The sequence below is a fragment of the Theobroma umbraticum genome, unplaced genomic scaffold (assembly GCF_002168275.2).
Source record: "Theobroma umbraticum cultivar Fairchild unplaced genomic scaffold, ASM216827v3 scaffold_146.0, whole genome shotgun sequence".
NCBI lineage: Eukaryota > Viridiplantae > Streptophyta > Magnoliopsida > Malvales > Malvaceae > Theobroma > Theobroma umbraticum.
Genome location: NW_018397265.1, coordinates 2,277,491 through 2,300,643, shown reverse-complemented (window position 1 = coordinate 2,300,643; position 23,153 = coordinate 2,277,491). Strand labels below are relative to the sequence as shown.

The 23,153-nt window shown below is 34.9% G+C and overlaps 1 protein-coding gene across 1 annotated transcript; it reads left to right on the top strand.

The window, feature by feature from the left end:
- Nucleotides 1–636: 636 nt before the first annotated feature.
- Nucleotides 637–20,722, top strand: LOC110422842 (uncharacterized). Its single transcript, XM_021436850.2, has 13 exons — nucleotides 637–886; nucleotides 1,487–1,541; nucleotides 1,874–2,139; nucleotides 2,226–2,300; nucleotides 2,393–2,451; nucleotides 2,569–2,704; nucleotides 2,907–3,003; nucleotides 3,111–3,177; nucleotides 5,773–5,871; nucleotides 16,271–16,360; nucleotides 17,981–18,135; nucleotides 20,102–20,203; nucleotides 20,314–20,722. Exons 3-13 carry the CDS (start codon nucleotides 1,893–1,895, stop codon nucleotides 20,456–20,458), a joined length of 1,272 nt encoding a protein of 423 aa, XP_021292525.1. The 5' UTR covers nucleotides 637–886; nucleotides 1,487–1,541; nucleotides 1,874–1,892; the 3' UTR covers nucleotides 20,459–20,722.
- Nucleotides 20,723–23,153: the final 2,431 nt, after the last annotated feature.

Below are 23,153 nucleotides of genomic sequence, written 5' to 3'. Positions count from 1 at the left end.
AATGAATATATTTTATATATAAATTTAAAAATTTATCTCTCACTGTGAAGTGGGATATTTGTTTTGGAATTCACATTATAGATCAAAGTAAGTCCTTAAAAGATTTAATTGATTGATATTTGAGAGCTTATTTTATTGCCATTTGTCAAACAATTAAACTTTCCAAGAGCTTTTGGTTGCCATTAAGGGGAAAAAAAAGAAAAAAAATACAATTGTGAAATGAAAAAAAAAATATAAAAACATTTTTATTGAAAAAAAAGAAATAAAATTGTGATATAGAAATATTCACTTAATTAGATAAAATAAAACATAATATTTTAAAAAATTCTTTAAATTATTTTAAAAAATTCAAATAACCTTAATCCTTTTATCACATTTAATTAAGTCATTATATTTTATTTTAAATTAAATATATTTTTAATAATTAATATTATTATTAATGTAAGTGTTAAAAAATTAATTTTGATTTTTTTATATCTAAGAAAGATAAATTATTTTAGTTTTATATGGCAACTGCAATCAGCGGTGGTCACGGATAAAAAGCGGACTCTGTTTGGTAGTATGATAATGAATTAATTATACATAAAACAAGAGGTCAAAAGTCAATGTGTAAACTTGAAGTACATTTTTACACGAGGAGGAGTTCAGTTCAGCGTAAAAATGAAGTTATGTTTGTTTGTGAAACAGAGGCCAAGGGTATTAGATTTTGCTGAAATGGAACTGTGAACCTTGCAGTTTCTCAATTCTAAACACCCTTCCTCATCTGTCTACCCATCAGAACAATTTCAAACTCTGTGACCTGACCTTTTCTTTCAATCGCTAGCATTGGCCTTGCCCTTGCCTGCTAGGGTTTGGACTGTGGAGTTTCTCTTTGCTCAGACCCATGGTGAGAAGCTTTCTATTTCTGGTTTTCCACGGCTTTGATAAAAAATCTGCGTTCGATGGTTTCAGTTCCGAGCAGAAGCATAAACTCGGAATTCTCTGATTGATTTTGTGGTTTCAGCTCAACTTTTCACTATGCTATGGCTTACGAGTCGCTCTTCCTCTTTTTGCACTGTAAATTATGCTGTAATTGCAGCTCAACTTTCCACTGGGTTTATTTGTAAAACTCACATAAAGGCTTTTCGCTTAGAGTCAAAATCTGGCAGACGCTTTCTTGACTCGCAATCTTCACTAAATTCAATAAAATTGAATGGTTTCTTATTAAGGCTTCTGGTGAATTGAATTCGTACTTCTTCTCTTTCACATTATTCTTTTGAATTTTGCATGAAAAACGATAAAGCACCTAAAATCGTGTTAGGCCATCTGCGATTTTAAGTACCTTTTCTGATTGCAACATAAAAAGGTGGTGAAAATTTGCAAAGTTTCACGCCTTTCTTGTGGTTCACTTGCTTTTATCAATTTGTTTATTTTCTCTATTACTTATCCCCCTCCTTTCTTATTACTATTATTTTAATTTTTAATGGTTAAGTTTTGTGGGATGCAGAGGCTACTAGAGTTTTGACCGCTCACTTCACCTTCTTCTGATAGGAGACAACAAGGTTGGTAAATCCATAATTTGTTTTTTGTATTAACAAAATTCAGAAATCTTTTGGGGAGTTGTAGTTAAGAGTCCTTTAATGGTGCTCGTGAGTTACCTACTAGTTCTGCTTTATTGGTTGGACAGTTATTTTAGTTTTTTCCTCTATGGCTTGCACATTGCATACACTCATCTGCTTCTTTTGCAACACATGTCTACGTTCCTTCTACTTCACCGTTTACTTTTATGATCTATGAGATTATGTTGGCTACACTCTTTAGAATTCCTGCCTTTCATGCTAGAAATAAGTCGATTTCATTGGGGAATTTGACTTCATTTTTCCTGGATTGCCAGTTATTGTAACTCTCTAGATATGGGGTGTCTAGTGTCAACGCCAAAGGATTCTGGTGGAAATAGGAGGAGGCCAGGAAACATTGGTGAAATTTCTGTGTATGTACCGGGTTTACGAATTCCCAAGCCTGTTGACTTTTTTCAATCACTCGGCAGTCACTTGTCAAAAACATTAGTGGAACGCCTTACCGCCTTGAGAACTCGTATAGTTGTTATGGCTGGCCAAGAAGGCCCTACAATTACAAGAACAAGGAGGAAAACACAGCATGGTTTGTTGCAGCCAAACCTGGTCTGCTTTTAAACAGATTTTTGTAAGCATTTTTCCTGATATTTTGGTTGAAAATACTGTCTACAGGGGGTTCAACGTTGGCAGATCTTCATCAGGCTCTTGAGGACTACTTGCCTGTGCTTTTGGGATTAGTTAAAGATGGTGAAAATGTTATTAAATGTGATGCTCCTCGAAAATGTATAGTGTACTGTATAAGATGAAGTCTAACACTATGGTCTGTTGTTATCATTCAGGAAGCCAGCTACAATTCAAAGTTCAGTTTATTTGGGTAAATCAGGAGGATGATGCTGAGGTCTGATTGTGGGTTTAGACTATTATTTATGAACATGCCTTTTATTTGCTTTTGGTGTTAGATTTGGTCCTCAACTCTTTGAGGAATACAGATTTAATGTGAATCAATTTTTGGCAGGAAACAGCCATGTTTAATGCTTGGTATGAGGTGTTGTCAGTATTGCATTTGATGGCGATGTTATCATTATCACAAGCCAACTTATTGCTTCTTCCAAGGACTTCTGCTGATGGTTATCAACCAAAAGTATCAGAAGGTAGGTATTTATGAAGAAAAAAAAATCCCTATCCTGATTGTTTCTTTCCTTCTCTTTTTCCCCCGTTGTTTTAAAAGTTTAAAAAGACTGATTACTGGCAAATATGTTAATCCTTTCTTTTCAGTGTAGATTTTCATTCTTACCTTTGCTTTAGCCATTATTCTTACAGGCCTAATGACTGCCATTTTTTCTCGATTAACAGAAAGCAGGCGAGCTTCTATTGATATTTTCTTGAAGGCAGCTGGATACTTGGATTGTGCTGTCAGACATGTTCTCCCTCAGTTGCCATCTGAACTCAGGTGTATAAAGGCGAAATACTTGCAGTCAACTTTCTTTGATGTTGTCACAATCACTTTTTGGCTTTCCAAATTTATTAGTAATCTATTGATCTCTAATCTGATTGTAGGAGAAATTTACCAGTAGACCTAGCAGAAGGAGTTCTTCGAGCACTTTGTTTGCAAGCATTAGGGCAGGTACTAACTCATCTCTGGAGCGATATAGCAATGAACTTGTGCATCAAGTTTAGAAATGTGGACTGTCCGGTATATCATTAGGTGGATTTGTTCTTTAAATGACTATGAATCCATTTTGGGGAACAGTAACCAAAACTATCATTTTCTTCTGTTCCTGTAAATTTTGGAGTGACACGACTGAATGATACTGGATTTGTGGTCTAGGACTATACTACTTTGCTAAACTAGTTAGTGTTGCTGGCTTGCTGTACATGATCTGATATTCTTTTTCCATTTGATGACAGCTGTTTGGTTTTGTGAATTGCTTTACATGCTAAAGATACTGCTAATAATATTTAGAAGCATAAATAGAGTAGCATGTTAGATGGCAGCTGTATCCTGCATTATATCCTTGTTCGATATAATAGACATCTAGTCATCTACTGCTTCCAAACGCATATCTGATAATTTGCATATCCAGTTTTAAAATAAAATTTCAACTTTTCAGGTCCTTCCAATGCTAAATACTTTTAGATTATGTTTCAAATACATGTTAATCCTCATAAAACCCCCCCTTTTTTTTGTGATAGATCATGAAAACCATTTTAAACATAGTTTTAGACTGAGTTTATAAATAAGAGAATAGAGAGAGAATAGCTACAGGTTTAAACTTATTTTGAGAAGGAATATTCATGCATTTTTTCTATAACGACTTTTTACTTTTACAATAAAAATCTAATAGGATTGAGATTAGCATGAACACACACAAGAAACAGACACACAAAAAGAAAAAGGGAAAGAAAACAAAACAAAACAAAATGTTGGGCTATATCCTACTTTTCAAGAATTAGTGTAGCTATGTGCATAACTTACTATGCTTGTATCCTCTATGCTGCATCCATGCATCAAGGCCTTAAATGTGGGTTTCTTTCTTTTATTTTCTTCATTTTTTTTTACCTTGAGTAATGTGGGTTATGTAAAACACTATAATTCTGGTGGACCAAGATATGAGAGGATGATGTTTATTGCAGCTTCTTTACAGTCACTGAACATGAATAACATGGGATATATTCTCACCAAAACATTGGACACTCAGTTGTCGATATCATGTTAAGCTCCAAAGCTTTCTTATTTAAGAATGAAATTGAGGATTTATATCAGCATCCATAACAATGTTATATGTTATAGAATTGTGTGTTAAAAGGCTCACTTGATATGATGAACAATCAGTCTATGTGCCAAATGAATTCTATTAATCTGTTTTCTTGATTTGACTGTGACGAGAACAAATAGGAAGTTGTTATTTGATATTTGCATGATTGTGAAGAAAAAGGTATCTTTAAAATGATGAAAAGCATATTGGAGAAGTGCATTTGGAGTCTCATTGTGATAGCAATGCTCAACAAAATCTTAAGGAAAAAAGTTTTAGGACTGTGATAATACCAGAAAAGTTGTATATGGGATTGAATGTTGGGCAGCAAAGTCTTGAAATAAGTAAGAAAAAGGAGTTTGACTGAGATGGGAATGCTACTCTAGATGGGTGGCCATACCGGATAAAATAAAGTACAAGTTAGTGGATAAGTTAAGGGGAGAGATACAAATGCTTCTTGAGAAGACGTGGTTTACCAGAGCATGCTTGTTTCAAGAGATGGAGATGAAGACCAAAGAGGGCATGGATAGAAACTATGAAAATGATCTTGCTATGGCTGAGCTTTTTGAGAATATCATTTTGTACAAGTATAGTGGTTCACTATGATCCATACGTAGTGAGAAAAGGCTTACTTTGTTGTTTGTTATTGTTGTGAATGACTTTATCTTGTTAAGTGAGGATACAAGTACTATTCTCGTGGAAACGTGACTTGTTTGCTAAAAGGCCATTGAAGCCTTGAGCCATGATATCTTGTATACTTAATTAAATGAGAGTCCTTGCAACTGCCTAGCATTAAACCCCGGATTCTTGTGCATTGCTAGCCCCAAAGCTGCTTGAATTGCAGCTCCATGATTCAGTATAGGTACGGACACATTAATCTTTGCAATCACTGAAAAGCTTCCAAAACAACGTTTATCATGAAGAGGTAAAGAATATTTTCATAAGCACCTATCAACATAACAAGATAACGAGGCTTAACATATCGTCTGAGCAGTTTGTGTCTAAATCAGAAGCTCACATATTTCTGACAAGTCTGAGTCTAATAGACAAATTGTAATGAGCAGCATAAAACTAGCAAAATTAGAATGCCTTCCTATTATGCTCATGAAACCATCTTTGATTGGCCTTAGAGTTTCCTATTGTGGTATGAGATTTTTGGGCATCTAAATGTCTGGAAGGTTTTAATTGTTTTTGCATGATATTGTTCTTCATTCTTAAACCTCTCATCTCTATGTATGTCATGGAATAATTATTGTGTTTCTTTCATACTATTGATGCATTAAAAAATTTCATGTGCTGTGATGTGATGGAGTGATAGTGTTTCATTTTGTTAAAGAATACATAAGTAGAGGGAGTAAGTCATGTTCACTTTTCTTTCATTTCTGTGTGTATGTCTGAACAAATTGGAACATTGCCTAGGCATTTTTTATCTTCTCATGGTTTAAGGTTACTTTTGTTTGGTGTAGGGTGTTGATATCCAGCTTGGAATGGCAATTGATAGTACCAAGGCTACTCTTGCTGTGAAGCGAAGGCTTGCATGTGAGATGGTAAAGTACTGGCAGCAGGTATGGATGTGCTTTTTGTTTTATAATAATTTGACTCAGACTAGCCAAGCACATACTTTTAAAGTCTGGAATTCAGTTATAGTTCAAATTTTTCATCAAATTTGCTTTTTCGTTTGATTTGCTTATCATTGTTCAGTTTCTATAGGTCATGGGTTTTTGTGGTGATACTCTATTGCGAATGGAGTATCAATGAGATTATTGGCACCTTAAGTTTTTTGATAACCTTTCAAGCCATTGATTGCTTGTAACCTGACCTTAAGTTTTTTGTCGCCACATGGTTTAGGCATGTAAGTTGTTAGTAACTATGAATTGGAATTAGGGAATGTTTGAGCATGATGTGGGGACTCCCATAGTGTTTTGGTTGATTTTAGTTTTTGTGGAGTGTAATAATGATTGTGATGATTCCTTGCCTTAATGAGGATATTGGTGGGATTTGAGCGGGGAAGAGTATGAGGCCCTATCCTAGATAGAGTACGGAGATGCACTGTGTCTAGATAAGGGTTCAAGCCACTTGCACCGGCAACACATGTTTTAAGTCCAAAAGGTTCTTAGGCTAGTGGTGCTTGTTCCCTAGGAATTAACATATATGTTGTTGTATGGTATAGACAACAAGAACAAACTAAGGCCTCACTTGTTAGTGCAATTAGTGCCAGTGAGGCAGAGTGGGGACCACTAGCATCGTGGTTCAGCTGTTTGGCTTTTATCATGTGGTGCGATGGAGTCCTTCCCACCATTACCACACCCCCCCAATCATTGCGATAGCCAGCCCTCAATGAGTGATGAAAGCCCCAAAATAACTCTCATATTCCCCGAATTCTACATTAACCATCCTTATTTACCCTCTTTCTAAAAGAAGAATATTTTAAATCCAATAAACAAGCCAGCTAAGGCCTCGTTTAGGATGATGGTGAGACCAGCTTTGGTGAAATCGAACACAGTGGTGGTAATGGGATTGCCAACTATATTGGTCAGATAATGTTTGGTAAAATAGCGGTATTAGTGTGTGAGGAGAAAATGACCGTACATGGACATTAGATTGAAGTTGGTATATTATGTAATTTTATGATGTACTCAATATTTACGAAGTTAATAAAATCAATGAAAATAAAATTTTTTTTCCATCAAATAATGATTATTGTTAATAATTAATGTACAATCTTTACACGCTTACACGTAATAAAGTAATATCTATTTACTTGACTAAACCCTAAACCCTAAAAGTATCAAATAATGAATTATACTTTAATTTTGAATTTTATTTGTTTTATCATTTATACTTGTTGATCATGCAACTATATGTTATAGAGTTTTTTATAACTAATCTTCAATTACATTTTATGGGTTATACTAAAAGTATTGTGCTTTAAAGCCCATTGAAGGGGGAGCCTATGCAAAGAAAATATTTCAAGAAAAGAACTTATAAAACCAGGAAAAAGAAAGTGAAGGAGAGGATTTTGTGTCAAATTCCACATTGCTTGAGAATGATGGAGCATGAGATGGGAAGTTCTATAAAGGCTGCCCACCCATCCATTTCTTGGGAGAGACCTTTTATTTTGGTTCCAATATCCCTTATTGGTTGGAGTAAATTGATAAGTAATGAGGGAGCTTCATAAGTAAATTGATGAAGGCTGTTAAGACTTCTAGAATTGAGTATATCTAAAAAAATCTTCATCAAACATAATCTATTGTATGGCCTCTGGTGTAGGGTGTAGTGGAGTTAGCAACTTGTGATGTTGCATGAGCAAGTTTAAAGGGGACTAGATACTGCTGCTGCTGTTGTTGTTGCCCCTGTGAAAGAGACTGATAATGATAATTTTGTTGTCCCTCTAAGGGTTAAGAGCATTGATTCCTAAGGTGGCGTTGCTCTCGATAGTTATAACACACTCTTGGACCTCCACAACCACTTGATCCTTTTCCACCACAACCTCTAAAATTGCCTCTTCCTCCACCTGATCCTCCTCTATATCCACTACTGAACCTGCTAGTACCATGTGAGACTAAGGTAGATCAATTAGACACATCACTAGAAGTAAGAACACTTTCCCTGGTCGCACTCATTACAGTGGTGACCACATCAAATAATGAAGAAACATCCTTGTTAGCTAAGAGCTGAGAAAGAATCATGTCATACTCTGAATCTAAACTAGATTGCCAACCAAAGACCAATAGTCTCTCACGTTGGTCTTTCATCTTAGCCATATCAGTAGAAAGTGGCATGGCAGTGTTGAAATCTTAAGTAGCACGTTTATAATTATAGTAGTAATCCATAATTGTCTGCCTATTTTGACTTGGACGACTAACCTTCTGTGATAAAACGCACAATCTCTTTATATTCTTTGTACCCGAAAAGCACTCATGCAATAACTCCCATAACTTTTTGAACTGTTGTAGTATATTGCATTGCAAGAACCATTTTTCTATCAATTCAATTAACAATCTGAGAAAACAATCTTCCATCAGTTGTCATCCATACCTCGGCGGCATCTTCTTTATCTGGACAGGATTCAGTAAGATGTGCTTCGTTCACAAGTCTTCTCACATTAACCTTTACTAAAAACTTCCATTCTACAAAACTAGAACCATCTCTAGCTAGCATAAGATCAAATATTTTGTGATGTGGGGACACAACCTTTGCACTCTTACTATCTTTTGATGCCATCTCACTGACCTTTCAACACAACTCATATTCAACTAATGGGGTCTACCAATCTCAGTAGAACCCAATCCACATAGTTACAACTATCTGACGAATACCTTTTTTTTTTTAGGCTTTTAGGTTTTTTTTATAGAGTTTTGGATAGCTAGGCTCTGATACCATGTAAACTTCTCTTTTCTTATATTTGATGAAAGTCAATCTCCACATAGAATAGAGAATATTAAAAAGACTAAAATAACCTTAAACCTACATAAGCCATAATAATATATATCAGGTTTAGTATCTTTCTTCAATATACCAATCAAATAAGAGGAAAAATCATGGACTTGATTGCTCCACTGCTATCCACTACACTTCTCTCTTTTCAAATCCTTGCTCATTATCATTCATAGCACTTTTTTGACCATTTTTGTGGGACAAATATCTAGGAAGATTAGCCAATATTTAAATGTGTGAAAATCATTATGATCCACATTGTTTAACAACTTAAATAATCAAAGAAAAATGTTATTAAATTCATATATGTTATTTTGGAAGAGAAAACTTAGCATTTTTCATTTATAATACAGCATCTATATATATAGCCTAAACATCTCTAAAATAGGAAAAAGAATAAAGAAAATAAAATCCCTATAATTATGGTGATTCCTAATTCTTATAATTACGTTAATTAATTAATGAATATTTATAGATTTCCTATTCTATAATACTCCCTCTCAAGTTGGAGCATAGATGTTAATCATGCCCAGCTTGTTACGAAGATAATCAACTCGAGCTCCATTCAACGCTTTTGTGAAGATATCTTCCAGTTGGTCTTCAGTTTTAACATATCTTGTAGAGCTGAACTTCTGTTGAATCTTTTTGCTAACAAAATGACAACCAATTTCAATATGCTTAGTTCGTTCATAAAACACCGGATTGGAGGCAATATGGAGAACAGCTTGATTATCATACCACAGCTTTGTAGGCAAAGAAAACTTAACACCAACTTAACTTAATAGCTGATTGATCCATTCTACATCACACAGTTTGTGCTATAGCTCTATATTCTAATTTTGCGTAGATCCAGATACTACAATCTACTTTTTACGTTTCCATGAGACTAGATTCCTTCTAATAAAAACACAATATGTCGTAGTGGATCTCCTATCAATCTTGGAACCTTCCCAATCTGCATCTGAAAAACATTCAATAATAGTGTGCTCGTGATGTCCATAGAATGGACCTCATCCTAAAGCCACTTTCAAATAATATAAGATTTGTTCCAAAGTTGCTAATTGTTAATTGTTGGGAGCAGACATAAATTGACTTACAACACCAACAGAGTATGCAATATCAAGACGAGTCACTGTAAGATAATTCAATTTTCCAACCAGCCTTTTATGCTTTTCAGGTTCTTCAAACAAATCACCATCTTTTTTTGTAAGTTGCAAATTAGGAGTCATTGGTGCACTACACGGCTTAACACCCAATTTTTCCATCTCCATCAACAAGTCAAGAACATATTTTCTTAGCAACAAGAATACGCCTTTCTTACTCCTTGTCACCTCCACACCCAAGACGTGCTTCAACAACCCTAAATCTTTTGTTTAAAACTAGGTATAAAGAAAGGATTTGAGAGATGAAATACTTGTATTGTCACTCTTAGTAATGACAATATCATCAACATACACTACTAGTAAGATTATGCTAACTTCAGACTGTTTATAAAACACTGAGTGATCACACTTTTCTTCATCCTAAACTCATGAATTGCCTTACTGAATCTACCAAACCAAGCATGAGGGCTTTGTTTCAAGCCACACAAAGATTTTCGAAGGTGGCAGACTTTCCCATACTCCCCTTGAGCAACAAACCCAGGTGGTTGCTCTATATACACTTCCTCCTGGAGGTCACCATGTAGAAAGCATTTTTGATATCTAATTGATGTAAAGGCTAGTCGTAGGTAGCTGCCATAGAGATGAATAAATGAATAGAGGCGAATTTAGCTACTGGAGAGAAAGTATTAGAGTAATCAACACCATAAGTTTGGGCATACCTTTTAGCAACAAGATAGGCTTTAAGGCAAGCCATTGATCCATCAGGATTTACCTTTATAGCAAATACCCATTTGCAGCCCATAGCTTTCTTCCCGGCAGGCAAACTACCAAATCCCTAGTACCATTACCATCTAAGGCCACCATCTCCTTTGTCATAGTAGCACGCCAACCAAGATGAGACAAGGCTTCATGAACTGTTTTAGGAATTGAAATAGAATCCATGGATGCGACAAACGAACCAAAAGAAGAAGACAATGATCATAAGAAACAAATGATGATATAGGATAAGTACATTGACGTTTATCTTTCTGAAGAGCAATAGGGAGATAAAGACTAGGATCATGGTCACTAGAGATTGGATCTGACGGCGATGGGATCAGTAAAGGGTATGTGCTCTGAGTTTTTGGTAGTTTGATAGTGACAATGGGTTACAGTATAAACTAGTAGATCATCTTCTTGCCTCTGACTATTATAACTAGAAGATGTGGAAAATAATGGAGTATTTTCAAGCAAAGTGACATCTATAGAGACAAGATAGTGGTTTTGAGTAGGAGAATAACAATTGTACCCTTTCTAAAAATGAAAATATCCAAGGAAAACATACTTGAGAGATTTTGGATCTAATTTGGTGACTTGGGAATGAACATCATGAATAAAGCATGTGCGACCAAATATCCTAGGTTCAATAGGAAACAAAGACTTGGAAGGAAAGAGGACAGTATAGGAATATCACCATGAAAGACAAAGGAAGGCATCCAATTAATCAGAAAACAAGTTTTGGAGACAGCATCAGCCTGAAACTGTTTAGGAACTTTCAACTGAAAAATAAGTGCTCGGGCTACTTCAAGGAGTTGACTATTTTTTCTCTCGGCAACTCCAAATACAAGAAGATTGATGGAGAATGCCATTTTGAATCATATAAGACTGAAATTTATCAAAAAAATATTCTTTGGCTTTATCACTTCATAATGTGCACTTGTGTTTTTATTTTAGCACAAAAGGCACAAAAAATAAAGTAACTCAAAACGATTTTTTATTAAGTATATAGTCAAGTGACACGGAATAGTCATCAACAAAAGTAACAAAGTATTTAAAACCAGACTTAAACACAATAGGACAAGACCTCAAACATCAGAATGGACTAACTCAAAGGTGGACATAGCTAGCTTATTGACTTTAGAAACTGAAGGGAGACAATGATGTTTGGCAAACTAACATGACTCACAATCCAACAATGATACATTTTGAAATTGAGGACATAATTTCTTTCAAGGAAGATAAAAAAGGATGTCCCAACCGACAATGCATCTCAAAGGGGGTTAATGCACTTGAACAAACAATGGATCTCAGCATGTGTGTCAAGATAGTAGAGACCTCGAGACTCATGACCTCTACCAATAATCCGCTTCGTTGTAAGATCTTGAAATAGACAATGATCGAGAAAGAATGAGATGCAACAATTCAAAGCAAGAGTGAGTTTACTAACCGAGATTAGATTAAAAGAAAACTCTAGTAAATTTAAGGCATTGGACAACAAAATTGATGGAGCTAGATTAACAATTCTAGAACCAAGCACACAAGAGGTTGACCCATTTGCTAAAGTAACATTAGAGGAGGTTATATGTGATTGGAAAGTGAAAAATAGATTCGAATTACTTGTCATGTGATCTAAGGCACTAGAATCATTGACGCATTTGGATGATGAGGAAATAGGACATGTAGTGGGGTTACTTGACTCAATGATAGTAGTGAAAGGAGAAGTAGCAGATTTTAATGATTCTGGGTACTGAGAGAACTGAGCAAATTAATCTACAGAAACTAGAATAGTCTTCTTGGAAGATGAAGTATTAGAAGCTGCAACATTTCTTGATTGACCTTGCTGGGACTTATTTGGGAGTTTTCTACAAAAATGCTTCGTATGGCTTGACACATGACAATAATAGCACACAATTCCTCCTGACTCCTGACTACGACTATCAACATCTCGGTTACGATTGCCCTTTCCTCCTGTATTGCCATTCTTATTATTTTGCCGACTTACGAGAGCACTGCTATTAGTCTTAGCCAACTTGGAGCTGGAGCTTTTTGTGTGAAGTACTCTCGTAAAGGAGTTATGCAAGTAGGATATCTTAGAACTAGAAAGAATATGAGATTTGACAATCTCAAGCTTTGGAGGGAGACGTGCAAGAAACCTCATAACTGTCATTTGCTCCTGTTGAGCCTTCACATCAGGACTAAAAGGCAACAGAACATTAAGCTCCTCATAAATTATTTTAAAATTCATAAAATAGTTTGTGAAAGACCAATCTTGTTTCTCTGCATGATAAAATGCTTTATATACATCATAAATACAAGAGATGTTCCCTTTATTAGAATATAAAAAATCTAAATAATACATTAACTTTTTAACAAACAATGATTAATCAGGCTAATAATCACTGTTAATGGAATTTCGAATTTGCCAAAACAGTCGTGCTTTTTCCCTCATCTAGGTTTGCCTTGTATTATCAGTAGAAGGATCATTAGTAATGTGATCATCCTTATCAATGCTTCTTAAATAGATTCGAACTATCTTGCTCTAATCCAAATAATTGAAACCATTAAGCTTATGCTTTGTGACTGTTGTCATCACAAGAATCACATCAGCCACTACCACTAAATTTTTCTCAAGCGCAGACTTTTCCATCTTGAAAACCCAGAAACAAAACCCAACAAGCGTACTGAACTATCTTGTTGAAACCTTCTGATGTGAATACTAGAAGAGAACTAGAGTGAAAATCTCCGGTGGATGGCCCCTACACACTGGTTTGTGGAACAGAGCCAGAAACTAAAAGTGGCGCATGACAGCCACTTGCAGGGACTCCAGTGGCAGGATTTTGGGACGAAGTCAATTGGTAAGTGGGTTTCCTCTTAGTGCGGGCTGTGAGATCAGATTGTCACCCTATATGGGTTTGGGTGCAAAACAGAAACTAAGAATTCTGTTTCAAGAAAAAAGATCTATCAAAACAGCTCTGATACCATGTTATTTTGGAAGAGAAAACTCAACATTTTTCATTCATAATACATCATCTATATACACAACCTTAACATCTCTGGAATAGGAAAGGCATAAAAAATAAAGAATATAAAATCTCTATAATTATAATGGTTCCTAATCTCTATAATTATGGTACTTCCTAATTCTTATAATTGCATTAGTTAATAAAGGAATATTTATAGATTTCCTATTCTATAACAATATAGAGTATTATTCTTTTACAATTTGTATTGGGTTGAACACAAGAAAAGAAAAAACAATACCATATTATATGTTAAGAAATATTATTAGCTATTAGGGGTTATATTTGATGCTTTACTAGTGGATCAGTGCTATATACAAACAGTCTATCAGAAAATGACACCTCATTAATGAACAAAGTAAAAGTTTAGACGTCCTTAAACATAGATATCCATAATTTTAAGTTTTTAAATAAATAAAAATTATTTCTCCTATTTTCTTTTTCAATTTTCTCTCTCTTGAACCACAACAAACAAAGAAAAGTTCAAGCATCTAATGAATCAAAAATAAAAATTCTGTATGGAGCAGGTAAATAGCTTTCTTGTAAGTGCTTTGAGCATTTTTAAACGTCTGGGAGAGGTTAGTGAAGGAGTTTAGGCTGAGGGTGCAAGAGAGAGAAGAAAACAAAACAAGCCCTAATCATTATTTTCACGCAATCAAACATTTAAATTTTCTGTTTCCTAAGCAACCACAACTTTTCACCATTCTACAAATGAAACATTACTTATACCAAGACCAAAAGAGTGTACAGAAGTTGGGGTGCAACAGGTTTGGCTTCTAAGTTCCATGAACACCTTTAGTCAGAAAGGGCTTGTCATGGTTCATGGCCAACATTGGTTATTTCTTGGATTTTAGCCAGTGGACTCCAGTTCACAAAGGCCATTATCAGAGCATGGTTACTTTTTCTGTTGGAAGATTTGAAAAAGAGAAATTTAAAAAAAGTTAAAAGGGGAAGAGTTAAAAGAAAAAAGGTCCAGAACTTTTTTCATTTAATAAGTAATTAATTTTTTTTGAAACTAATATGTAATTAATTGAGAACGTAAAGTTATGAATATTTATGTCTGATGACCTATGAACTTTTAGCTTTGTTTGTTAATGAGGGTTCAATTTTTTTGTTGACTGATAGTGTATATCATCTGTACACCAATAGTGCATCAAATATAAACTCTAACTATAATAACATGAAGCTTCGTAGACATCATAATATTTCGGTGTTTTATTATGGCAAGTCCATTATTGATAATTGTTATTCTCAAATCTTTGACGATTTTTTTTATGCGTCATGCGTAATTTGTAATCCATTTATTTTGAAATAAAATTGCACAGTGTGTGAGCATGTAACTAGTGAATTTAAAGGGAGCAAATGAGAGGTGGTGCTTCTCCAACTCATAGGAGACAAGACTTATAACCTGAGGATCAAAGATGACTCATCACTAGTGACTAATTGCTTCTACTTTGTCAAGGGTGGATGATCAAAATAAAAATGAATCTTCGAAGAACAACAAAAACCAAGCTGGTTGGAGGATGAGCAATTAATGCAGAACAACTGAGGGGATAGAGAGATAGAATAGGGTGAAAACTAGGGAAAGGGGGAAAATTTGGAGGAAATAAAGAGGAAAGAAGACGTGAGAAATGCTGGAAGTAGAGAGAAAAAAGAAAGAGAAGGTTGGGAGAACTTGGCTATTTTGACAGTGGCTGCATCGTTCACTCATGGTAACTTGGTTAGAAGAAAATTTTCCTCTAGTTTTGAAGCATTGTGGGTTAAAATCTTTTACCTTTAAAGATAAATCAGAACAAGACTTTGGAGATTGTGAGTCTTGTGCTCTGAAGACAAAATTATTTCTGTAGACCCTTATTTCTTATGTCTATGCAATGAGTTAGGTAAGATGATGTCCATAGATGAGACAGTATGCTTATCCAACATTCTTGTATTCTTGTCTTGGATTTGCTTAACCTCTATTTTATTCTCAAATTCACTAGACAACAATGTCCAAATGGAAACCAATGTTGTGAATGAGAAGATTGTGAGTTAAAGAGACTTAAGAATGTATGCTGACAATTTGAAGATCACGAAGGAATTGTACATGAGGTAGTTGAGACAATGAGGCTGAAATTGGATTACTCATGAAGCCATGATAATAATCAAAATTAGTACTTGATGAAAGTAACCATTCTGTAGTACAAAGTCTTGAGATTGGTCATGAAGGTTGTAATTCTACCCTTTCAAATGAGGTTTGTGTCGATTACCAAAATTAGACAGCTGTTGCTGTGGTAGTGGCTGAGTCCGATTAGTTTCATTAGTTCTTGGATGAAAAATGTGCATTGACGCCAATCAATGTACTTGAGCTAGAACTTACACCTAGTTTGCAATTTTTGGCACTTAATGAGCATCTCTGATGACCTTTTTATTTAAAAAAAAAAATTATCATAGTTTTTTTATTTTGGAAGGCAAAAAATTTATCGTAGTTGATAATAAAGTTTGAAAAATTTTACTTATTTTGCTACAACAATAGCATGGTTTGCCTTTTTTCTTCACCAAGCGTTTTATAATCATTTATCTTGTCTCAATATATCATCTATTTGTTGAACAAAGTGTAGGCAGTGATCTTCAACCATGTATTTATATTTGTTGCCATTTCTTCACAGGCTCAAGATAACGTTATGAATCTTCCATTATCAAATGGCTGGGGTGAAAAGCATCGACATTTTGTGAAGTGGAAATACATTGAAGCTAGGGTATATCCTCTTTTCTTTCATTTCTCTTTTTAGTTATGAGGCCAAAAGCATGGTTATGTAAATATTCTCCTAGTGCATTCTTGAATGAAAATTTCAGTTTATAGATCTTTCAAGAAATAAAAACAATTTATACTGAACGTAGAAATATCAATCAAATGGATCTTTGCTAGAATTTCTAGCAGTGTGAACTATATTTTACTTGTAGCTAAGAAAGAGATTAGTCTGCAACTTAGACAAGGCACTTACCTTGTTATATATTAATGCACTTTGGCGAGATATGTTTGGTAGCTGACAAGCAACCTTAAGGGAGTGATGAATGTTCTTGAACTTTCTGCAATGCAATAAGGAAAGGCTTGATATGGTTATTTGAGAAGAGTTTGAGAATTAGTTGAAATATAGTGATATATGGAGCATTTATATTGGTGGAATTTGAATTAAATAACTCTATATTACTTGGACTTCGCATTTTTGGTGTACCCGTGTCAACATGGCTTCAGACTGACATTTGTATGGAATATGTGTCCAAACTCCCCTAAATTGAATGAGGAAATAATGAAACTGTGTGCCAACTTGCTGCTCTAACCAGAATTTTCTGTCTGCTCTAACCCTGTTACTTCAATTACTGTAAAATCTTCATGCGGTAGACAAAGAAACACTAATATTGTTCAAATTCAGTCACGTGATTGACTCCAATCTTTTCATTGTTAATGGCTCCAACTCATTTGTTGTTATTTTGTTTTGTTTTAATTTGGTTCATTTATTAATACGATTTTCCCAATAAAAAAAAAGGAAGTAAGAAAGAAAAATCAATACACTGCTATTTGTTTGTATAGTTTGAACCAATTTCAATAAATGAGAAGGAAAAACTGAAGGACATTTGGACGTCATTCTGCTTTAGAGTTTTGGGCTGGCCGGGAGGTAGGCTTTTTTAATTTTGTTTCATTTTCAAGACCCAAAACCAAAACATTAGTATTATGTTTAACTTCACATAAATTATTAGGCTACTGATATAGGAATATTAAACATCTTAACGCTTTAATATGAATGAAGAATTTCTGCACCTTTATTCTTTTTTCAGACCTTCATAGCTGTATACCAATGTCTTCAATTCCGAGCAATTGTCATGTCAGATGCTTGGATGAATGTCTACAATTCAACTCAGTCTGAGAAAACATATAAATAATTATCAGCATTGTAGTTTAAATGCATAGCACATTTCAGAAATGGTGCCTATATCTTTAGGGTGTTGCAGTGATTATTACTGTTGAGTATGTCTGATTTTTTTTCTGTAGAAGGGATTGTTACTGGTTGGTCATGCTGGCCATTTCCGGACCAACTTTACTCGCCAGTCTTATCTTTTTGTTATTAGGATTCTACCTAGTAAGTTCAAATGTGACCTTTCTCAGATCAAATTTCTTGCATTGCAGGTTATGATATTACTTTTGTATTAAAATAATATAATGTAAATTACATGCTAATATAATCAGACTGTAATGATGCACCCAATCTGGTTTCTTCTGCTACTAACATATGGTGCTAGTATTGATGACTATCTTGAGGTTGATTTCTTGGATAATGGTAGTAATTATAATTATATTTATTAATTTACAACAAGTACAGGCTGCAGCATATTATTATCACGGATTAATCCTCGATGAGGGAAATACAGAGAAATCCCATGGAATGGCTGTAGCTGCTTTGCAAGCTGGTGATGAATATTTCAAAGAAAGTAAGAAGGCCTGTGAGGTGTTTAATGCAGTTCATCCTTTATCCAGGTAATTTATTGGATTCTTTTCTGATTTACATATTTGCAGTCATTCTCCCTTTAGCTTTTAAAAAATAATATTTATTTTCTATACAGTTTTCTTCTTTTTTTTAAAAAAAAATTTTTGGGAAGCATTTATTTATGTTTATAGGCTATGGCACTAAGGTAATTTTATCCTTGTGGGAACAGGAATGGGATAGGAAGGTGGCAAGGGAACTACAACCCAACGAGAGTGCCTCTAGGAAAACCAGGAAACAAAGCAAAAGGCTAAAAGTGTGATAATTTGTCATCCATAAAATATTCAAGAGGGATGCAAACCAAGATATCATTAGTAGCAAAAATTCCTTAGTCCTATGATGCACATCTGTAGTAAATTTAAAATCCATATAAGTTATTTTTTATTTTCTAAAAGAAAAAAGCCACTAGAGTTTTCTGCTTAATCCCAGCATGTTTGGTAGAGAATTTCAAAGGATCAAAAAGAGAAGTGTCATGTGGGAGAATAAAGTCAAATAGGAATTCAGGGCTGATTACTGAATGGGCAACCAGGTGAACTCTATATATGAGCAAAATTGTGATCAAACCCAACAACTAACTTCAAATCACTAGTACCAATTTATTTCCCCCAGTAGAACTCTGAATAGGGAATTCCTGTTTGCACCCAATAAATTCAAGTTTGTTGTCTTTAATCACTATTGTAGGTACACTTTCCTTTTCTCATTCTCATATCGAACATCATCCTCTATTCCATCTTTCACGTCAAAATTACCTGTCAGCATGAATGTGGTTGTCGGTACTATATCCTTTCCAAGGTCATTATCCTGAGGATGTAGGTTTCCACTATTTTGAAATCTCCATCTAGGGTTCCTCAAAGTCCTGCTCCAGCTGATCTATGAGTTCACTACAGTCTGTGTCCCCATAGAAAAAAGTTGCCAATCAACCTCAACTGAATTGTGCACATTCTAATGATCCTCTAGGTACCTAGGAAGGTGCCTACCTTCTCTATTAAGCTATGAGCCAAACTCTTGGTAATCCTTATGCTGCACGAGATTGGTGGCATAAATTGATGTCTTTATTGGAAATTGCTGTCTTTTTAGTTTAAAAGAAACAATTTCATAAAGAGATGCATAAATTGACATGTTCAAGATTCTAACTAGATTATACATTTATTCTAATATGTGATGCCAGTAGGTGAGTTGCTATCAAACGAACTCACTGGTATATTTTAAAAAGTTGAATATTGAGTTGGTGTCTTATTCAATTTGGTAACAAACTCTTACACTGTTCCCACTTTTCCTATTTTAGGTTTACATGCAAAAACTGGCATCTCCCATCTCCTCATTAATAATAATCTGTTCTTACAACTAAAATTATGTGATAAGAAAACTTTTTTTATTTAACAACACGGGTAGTCTGTGTGATTAATTTCTAGTTACACATAATGCATTACATCTAAATTTCATGTCAAAGCATTTCCCTGAGCATTTTCTTAGTGGAATTTTTGTCCTGAGCCTTTTGAGATTTTGCTGATATGAGCTGCCTAGTATTTAGAATCTTGGTTTGTGTTGAAAATTTTATCTGGAGAGAAGAATTAATTATGAGAAAATGAGATTTGCTGGTTCATTTTCTTTGGGAAAAGATACAAATACGTGTTACTGTACATTTCCCCATAATGGTACACTACAGAAGTGTTTAGTTTTTCCTGCCTCTTGGAGGCTAGATTTTAAAGTATATGACCTTGGGTACCATCTTGACTGGCCCCTTTGATCAAGTAATCTTGTAGATTGGTAAATTGATCTAGCCAACATGATTTCTCTAGATGCTTGCTCTATTGGGACTGGACCTCTATTTGCTATATACTGACAAACTAGCATTTCTAGCTATTTGAAGTTGCCAATTGCTAGATTTTCTGTCTCTTGCACTAGCAGATCACGCTGACTTCCTAAATACGTGCTAAAGATTCTTGATGGTTGGTGCAGAAATCCACCCCTTTGGGGAACAATGAAGTATCTCTCTGAGAAAATTCCAAAGGACACTTCTAGCAAGGTGCGGATAAACCGTGACCTCTACTCTCATGAAAAGTAAGTGTATGGTTTCTGATTGCAAATTTAAGAGTCAATTCTTTTGGTTAATAAAAGCAAGGTTGACAAAGACACAGTAACTTGGGTATTGGTGGTAATGTGATGTTCAGAATCATGGAGACAGCTCCAACTTTACCAGATTTTGCTTTAGCGTTGAAACCTGATGAATATCAACTACCTCCAGCGGATCCCTCATGGAACGAGAATGTACAGAGCCACATTGGCGTTAATCAGGTCAAGTCTGATAAAAGATAGTTGGTAGTGATAATTCTTGTATCAAAGAGATACAAGGGCCAGCCACAAAACAAAATACGGATATAGCTGGAAAGTAGGTGGACTTCTCCAATTGTTGTGTGTAGCAGAGGTCCATCCGCTTCTATCTTTTCATTTTCTTATTTCTTCACAATATCCTTTTTCCCCATAAATATGCTGTAATAAGGCCTTGCTCAAGCTCATGTTGCGTGTAAATTGACCTATTGGGAGTTGTTCTGATAAATGTATGCCCTTTTCTTCTTTTCATTTTGCTATTCTTTGATTTTTTTTTTTTACTTTAATGTGTGCAATCTGCTTCATCATCATCATCAATGTAATATTTGTTCTTAATTGTTTGCTTTTATCTTATGTCTCTGATCTCTTTTCCTTTTCTTGAACTTATTTATTATTTATCCAACGTTAAGTGTGATGGACGCCTGCTTTTGGTTGACCTAACGGTCGATTCTTTATTTATATATATGAATGTCATAAGTCCTTTTGTTTGTTAGTAAAATTGCATGGAAGTTTTCAAAACGACTGTTGAATAATGTATTACAGTACTCTATTCTTCTCATTTTTCTTTATTATTTTACAGTATTTTTTTTTAAATCCTCAATAATGTATTTTTATATTTCGCACTTATTTTTCATAATTTTTAAATATTTTTACATTAAAAATTATAAAATTTTTCTAATTTTAATACAAAAGCAAAAAAAAAAAAGAGATTAAAAGACAGAACTGGGGAAATTTTACCAATTTCCTTTGTTTTTTTGTGAAAATTTTCTCACAGCACAACATTAGTTGGTTGTCTTTTTGGTGAAAGGGACTAATTTCTTTCAAGCATGGCATATGCAAAAAGACATGCACCTCCACCACAAGTGAGATATTTCTTACAAATAGAAAAAGAGATGAGATGAAGAATTGGTATTTTAGTATCTTTGTATCAAAGTAGATTTTTTGTTGTGATGATGGATCGATAAGGTTTTTTTGTGGGTATTTTCACGTGGAAAATCAATGTCATGGGTTGAGTGTTTAGATGAAGCAGAGCGTGCTATTCCACTGGTCCAAAGCATGACCCAAGGGGGCTTAATGTGGTTTGGTAGACAGATCAATAACTTAAGTAGGCTGGTTCGATAAACAAGCCAACAACTAAAGCTAGCCAATTGATTGGCTTGATAGATAAGAAGCCTAGTCCTTTCTCCATATCAACAGGAAGAATAGTCCACACACTTTTTTGAAAGAGTCTTGTCTGTCTTAAACTTTTTAGTTGGTTGTGCTATAAATTTAAATGTAAATAGCTATTACATTTGGATTAGGCATTTATTTGAATTGAAGTTCTAGATAAGTTTGATAAGGGTCCTCATTTATAAATCACACCAAAGTTTAGAAATAAAATATTATTTCTCTCAAGCTTTCCTCTCATTTTTCTTTTTTATTTTTTTGTCGCTTTTATGTTGCTTTAAGAACCATAAATTCTTGACTAGTTTTGGTTAGGCTTATGCTTATTTCGATAAGAAGGGCTTAAGGCCATGTGGTATGTGCTTAAGTTACTTCGCTTGTGATAGTATCATAGCCAAGTTGATTGACAAAAAAGAGAAATGACTTAAGTAATTGACTAGTTTGCACCTGTCCAAGAGATGAGGAAGACTCGAGGTGTAGCAAAGTGGGACAAGTCAAGCTTGAAGGACATGTTGTCCACTTTAGATAGTTGAGTGTCCAACGTGGAGGTGGTTGTGGGTGAAATGAGGGATCGATTTGAGGATGTCAAAGCGAACATTGAAGAGTTGAGGTCCTAAGATGATGAGTTTTTTGGGGAGATGGAATTGACCCTTAACGGGTTGGTGAACATGAACTAATGGGATGTTGCACTCAAGGCAACTAGAGGGGATGGTGTGCCTACTATCGAAATAAGGCCTTAATTGAAGGTGCCTAAGCCCAAAGAGTTTCGCGTCCAAAAAGAGGTCAATAATTTTTTGTGAAGTTTGGGACAATATTTTCAAGTTGTGAGGATCATAGAATATGTCATGCACATCAATGTTATCGCAATGTTCTTGCTGGATATAGCTTAGCTATGGTGAAGGCACTGATGTGATGACAAGCTTGAAACAATGATCATTGGTACTTTTGAAGCGTTCTTGAGAGAGTTTCAACAGTAATCTTACCTTGAATATACCAAGAATAAAGTAAGAGGAAAGTTATGGAGGTTGGTCTAAAGGGCAAAGTGTGAGAGAATGTGAAATAGTTTTTGGATTTGATAGAATAAGTTGGGGTCTTGAGCAAGCAAAAAGCCATGTTTACATTTACGAAAGGTTTAAAGCCGTGGATGAAGGAAGAGCTTTAATGTAGAAGCATACAAGACTTCACGCGAGCCATAACGGTGGTCAAAATTCTGGTTGAGTTCCACTCATCCTGACCCAAGGAGAAGGACTAGATAGGGGACATAGGGACAATAGTTCAAGGGACTAGGCCGAGGAGAAGCCTGCACGTCATCAGGCCAAGGCAATTGCCACGGGGAAGCAAAGGGAGAAAAAGCCTTTTAGATGTTTCTTATGCTAAGGACTACATTAGACAAGGGATTGCCTAAGTGTAATAAGTTCATCGTTATCTTTTTGGACAATGAGGGTCTAAGCAACAAGAATGGCAACCAACATGTGAAAAGACTCGAGAAAGAGTTGTAATAAGGAAGTTTAGTGTTGTA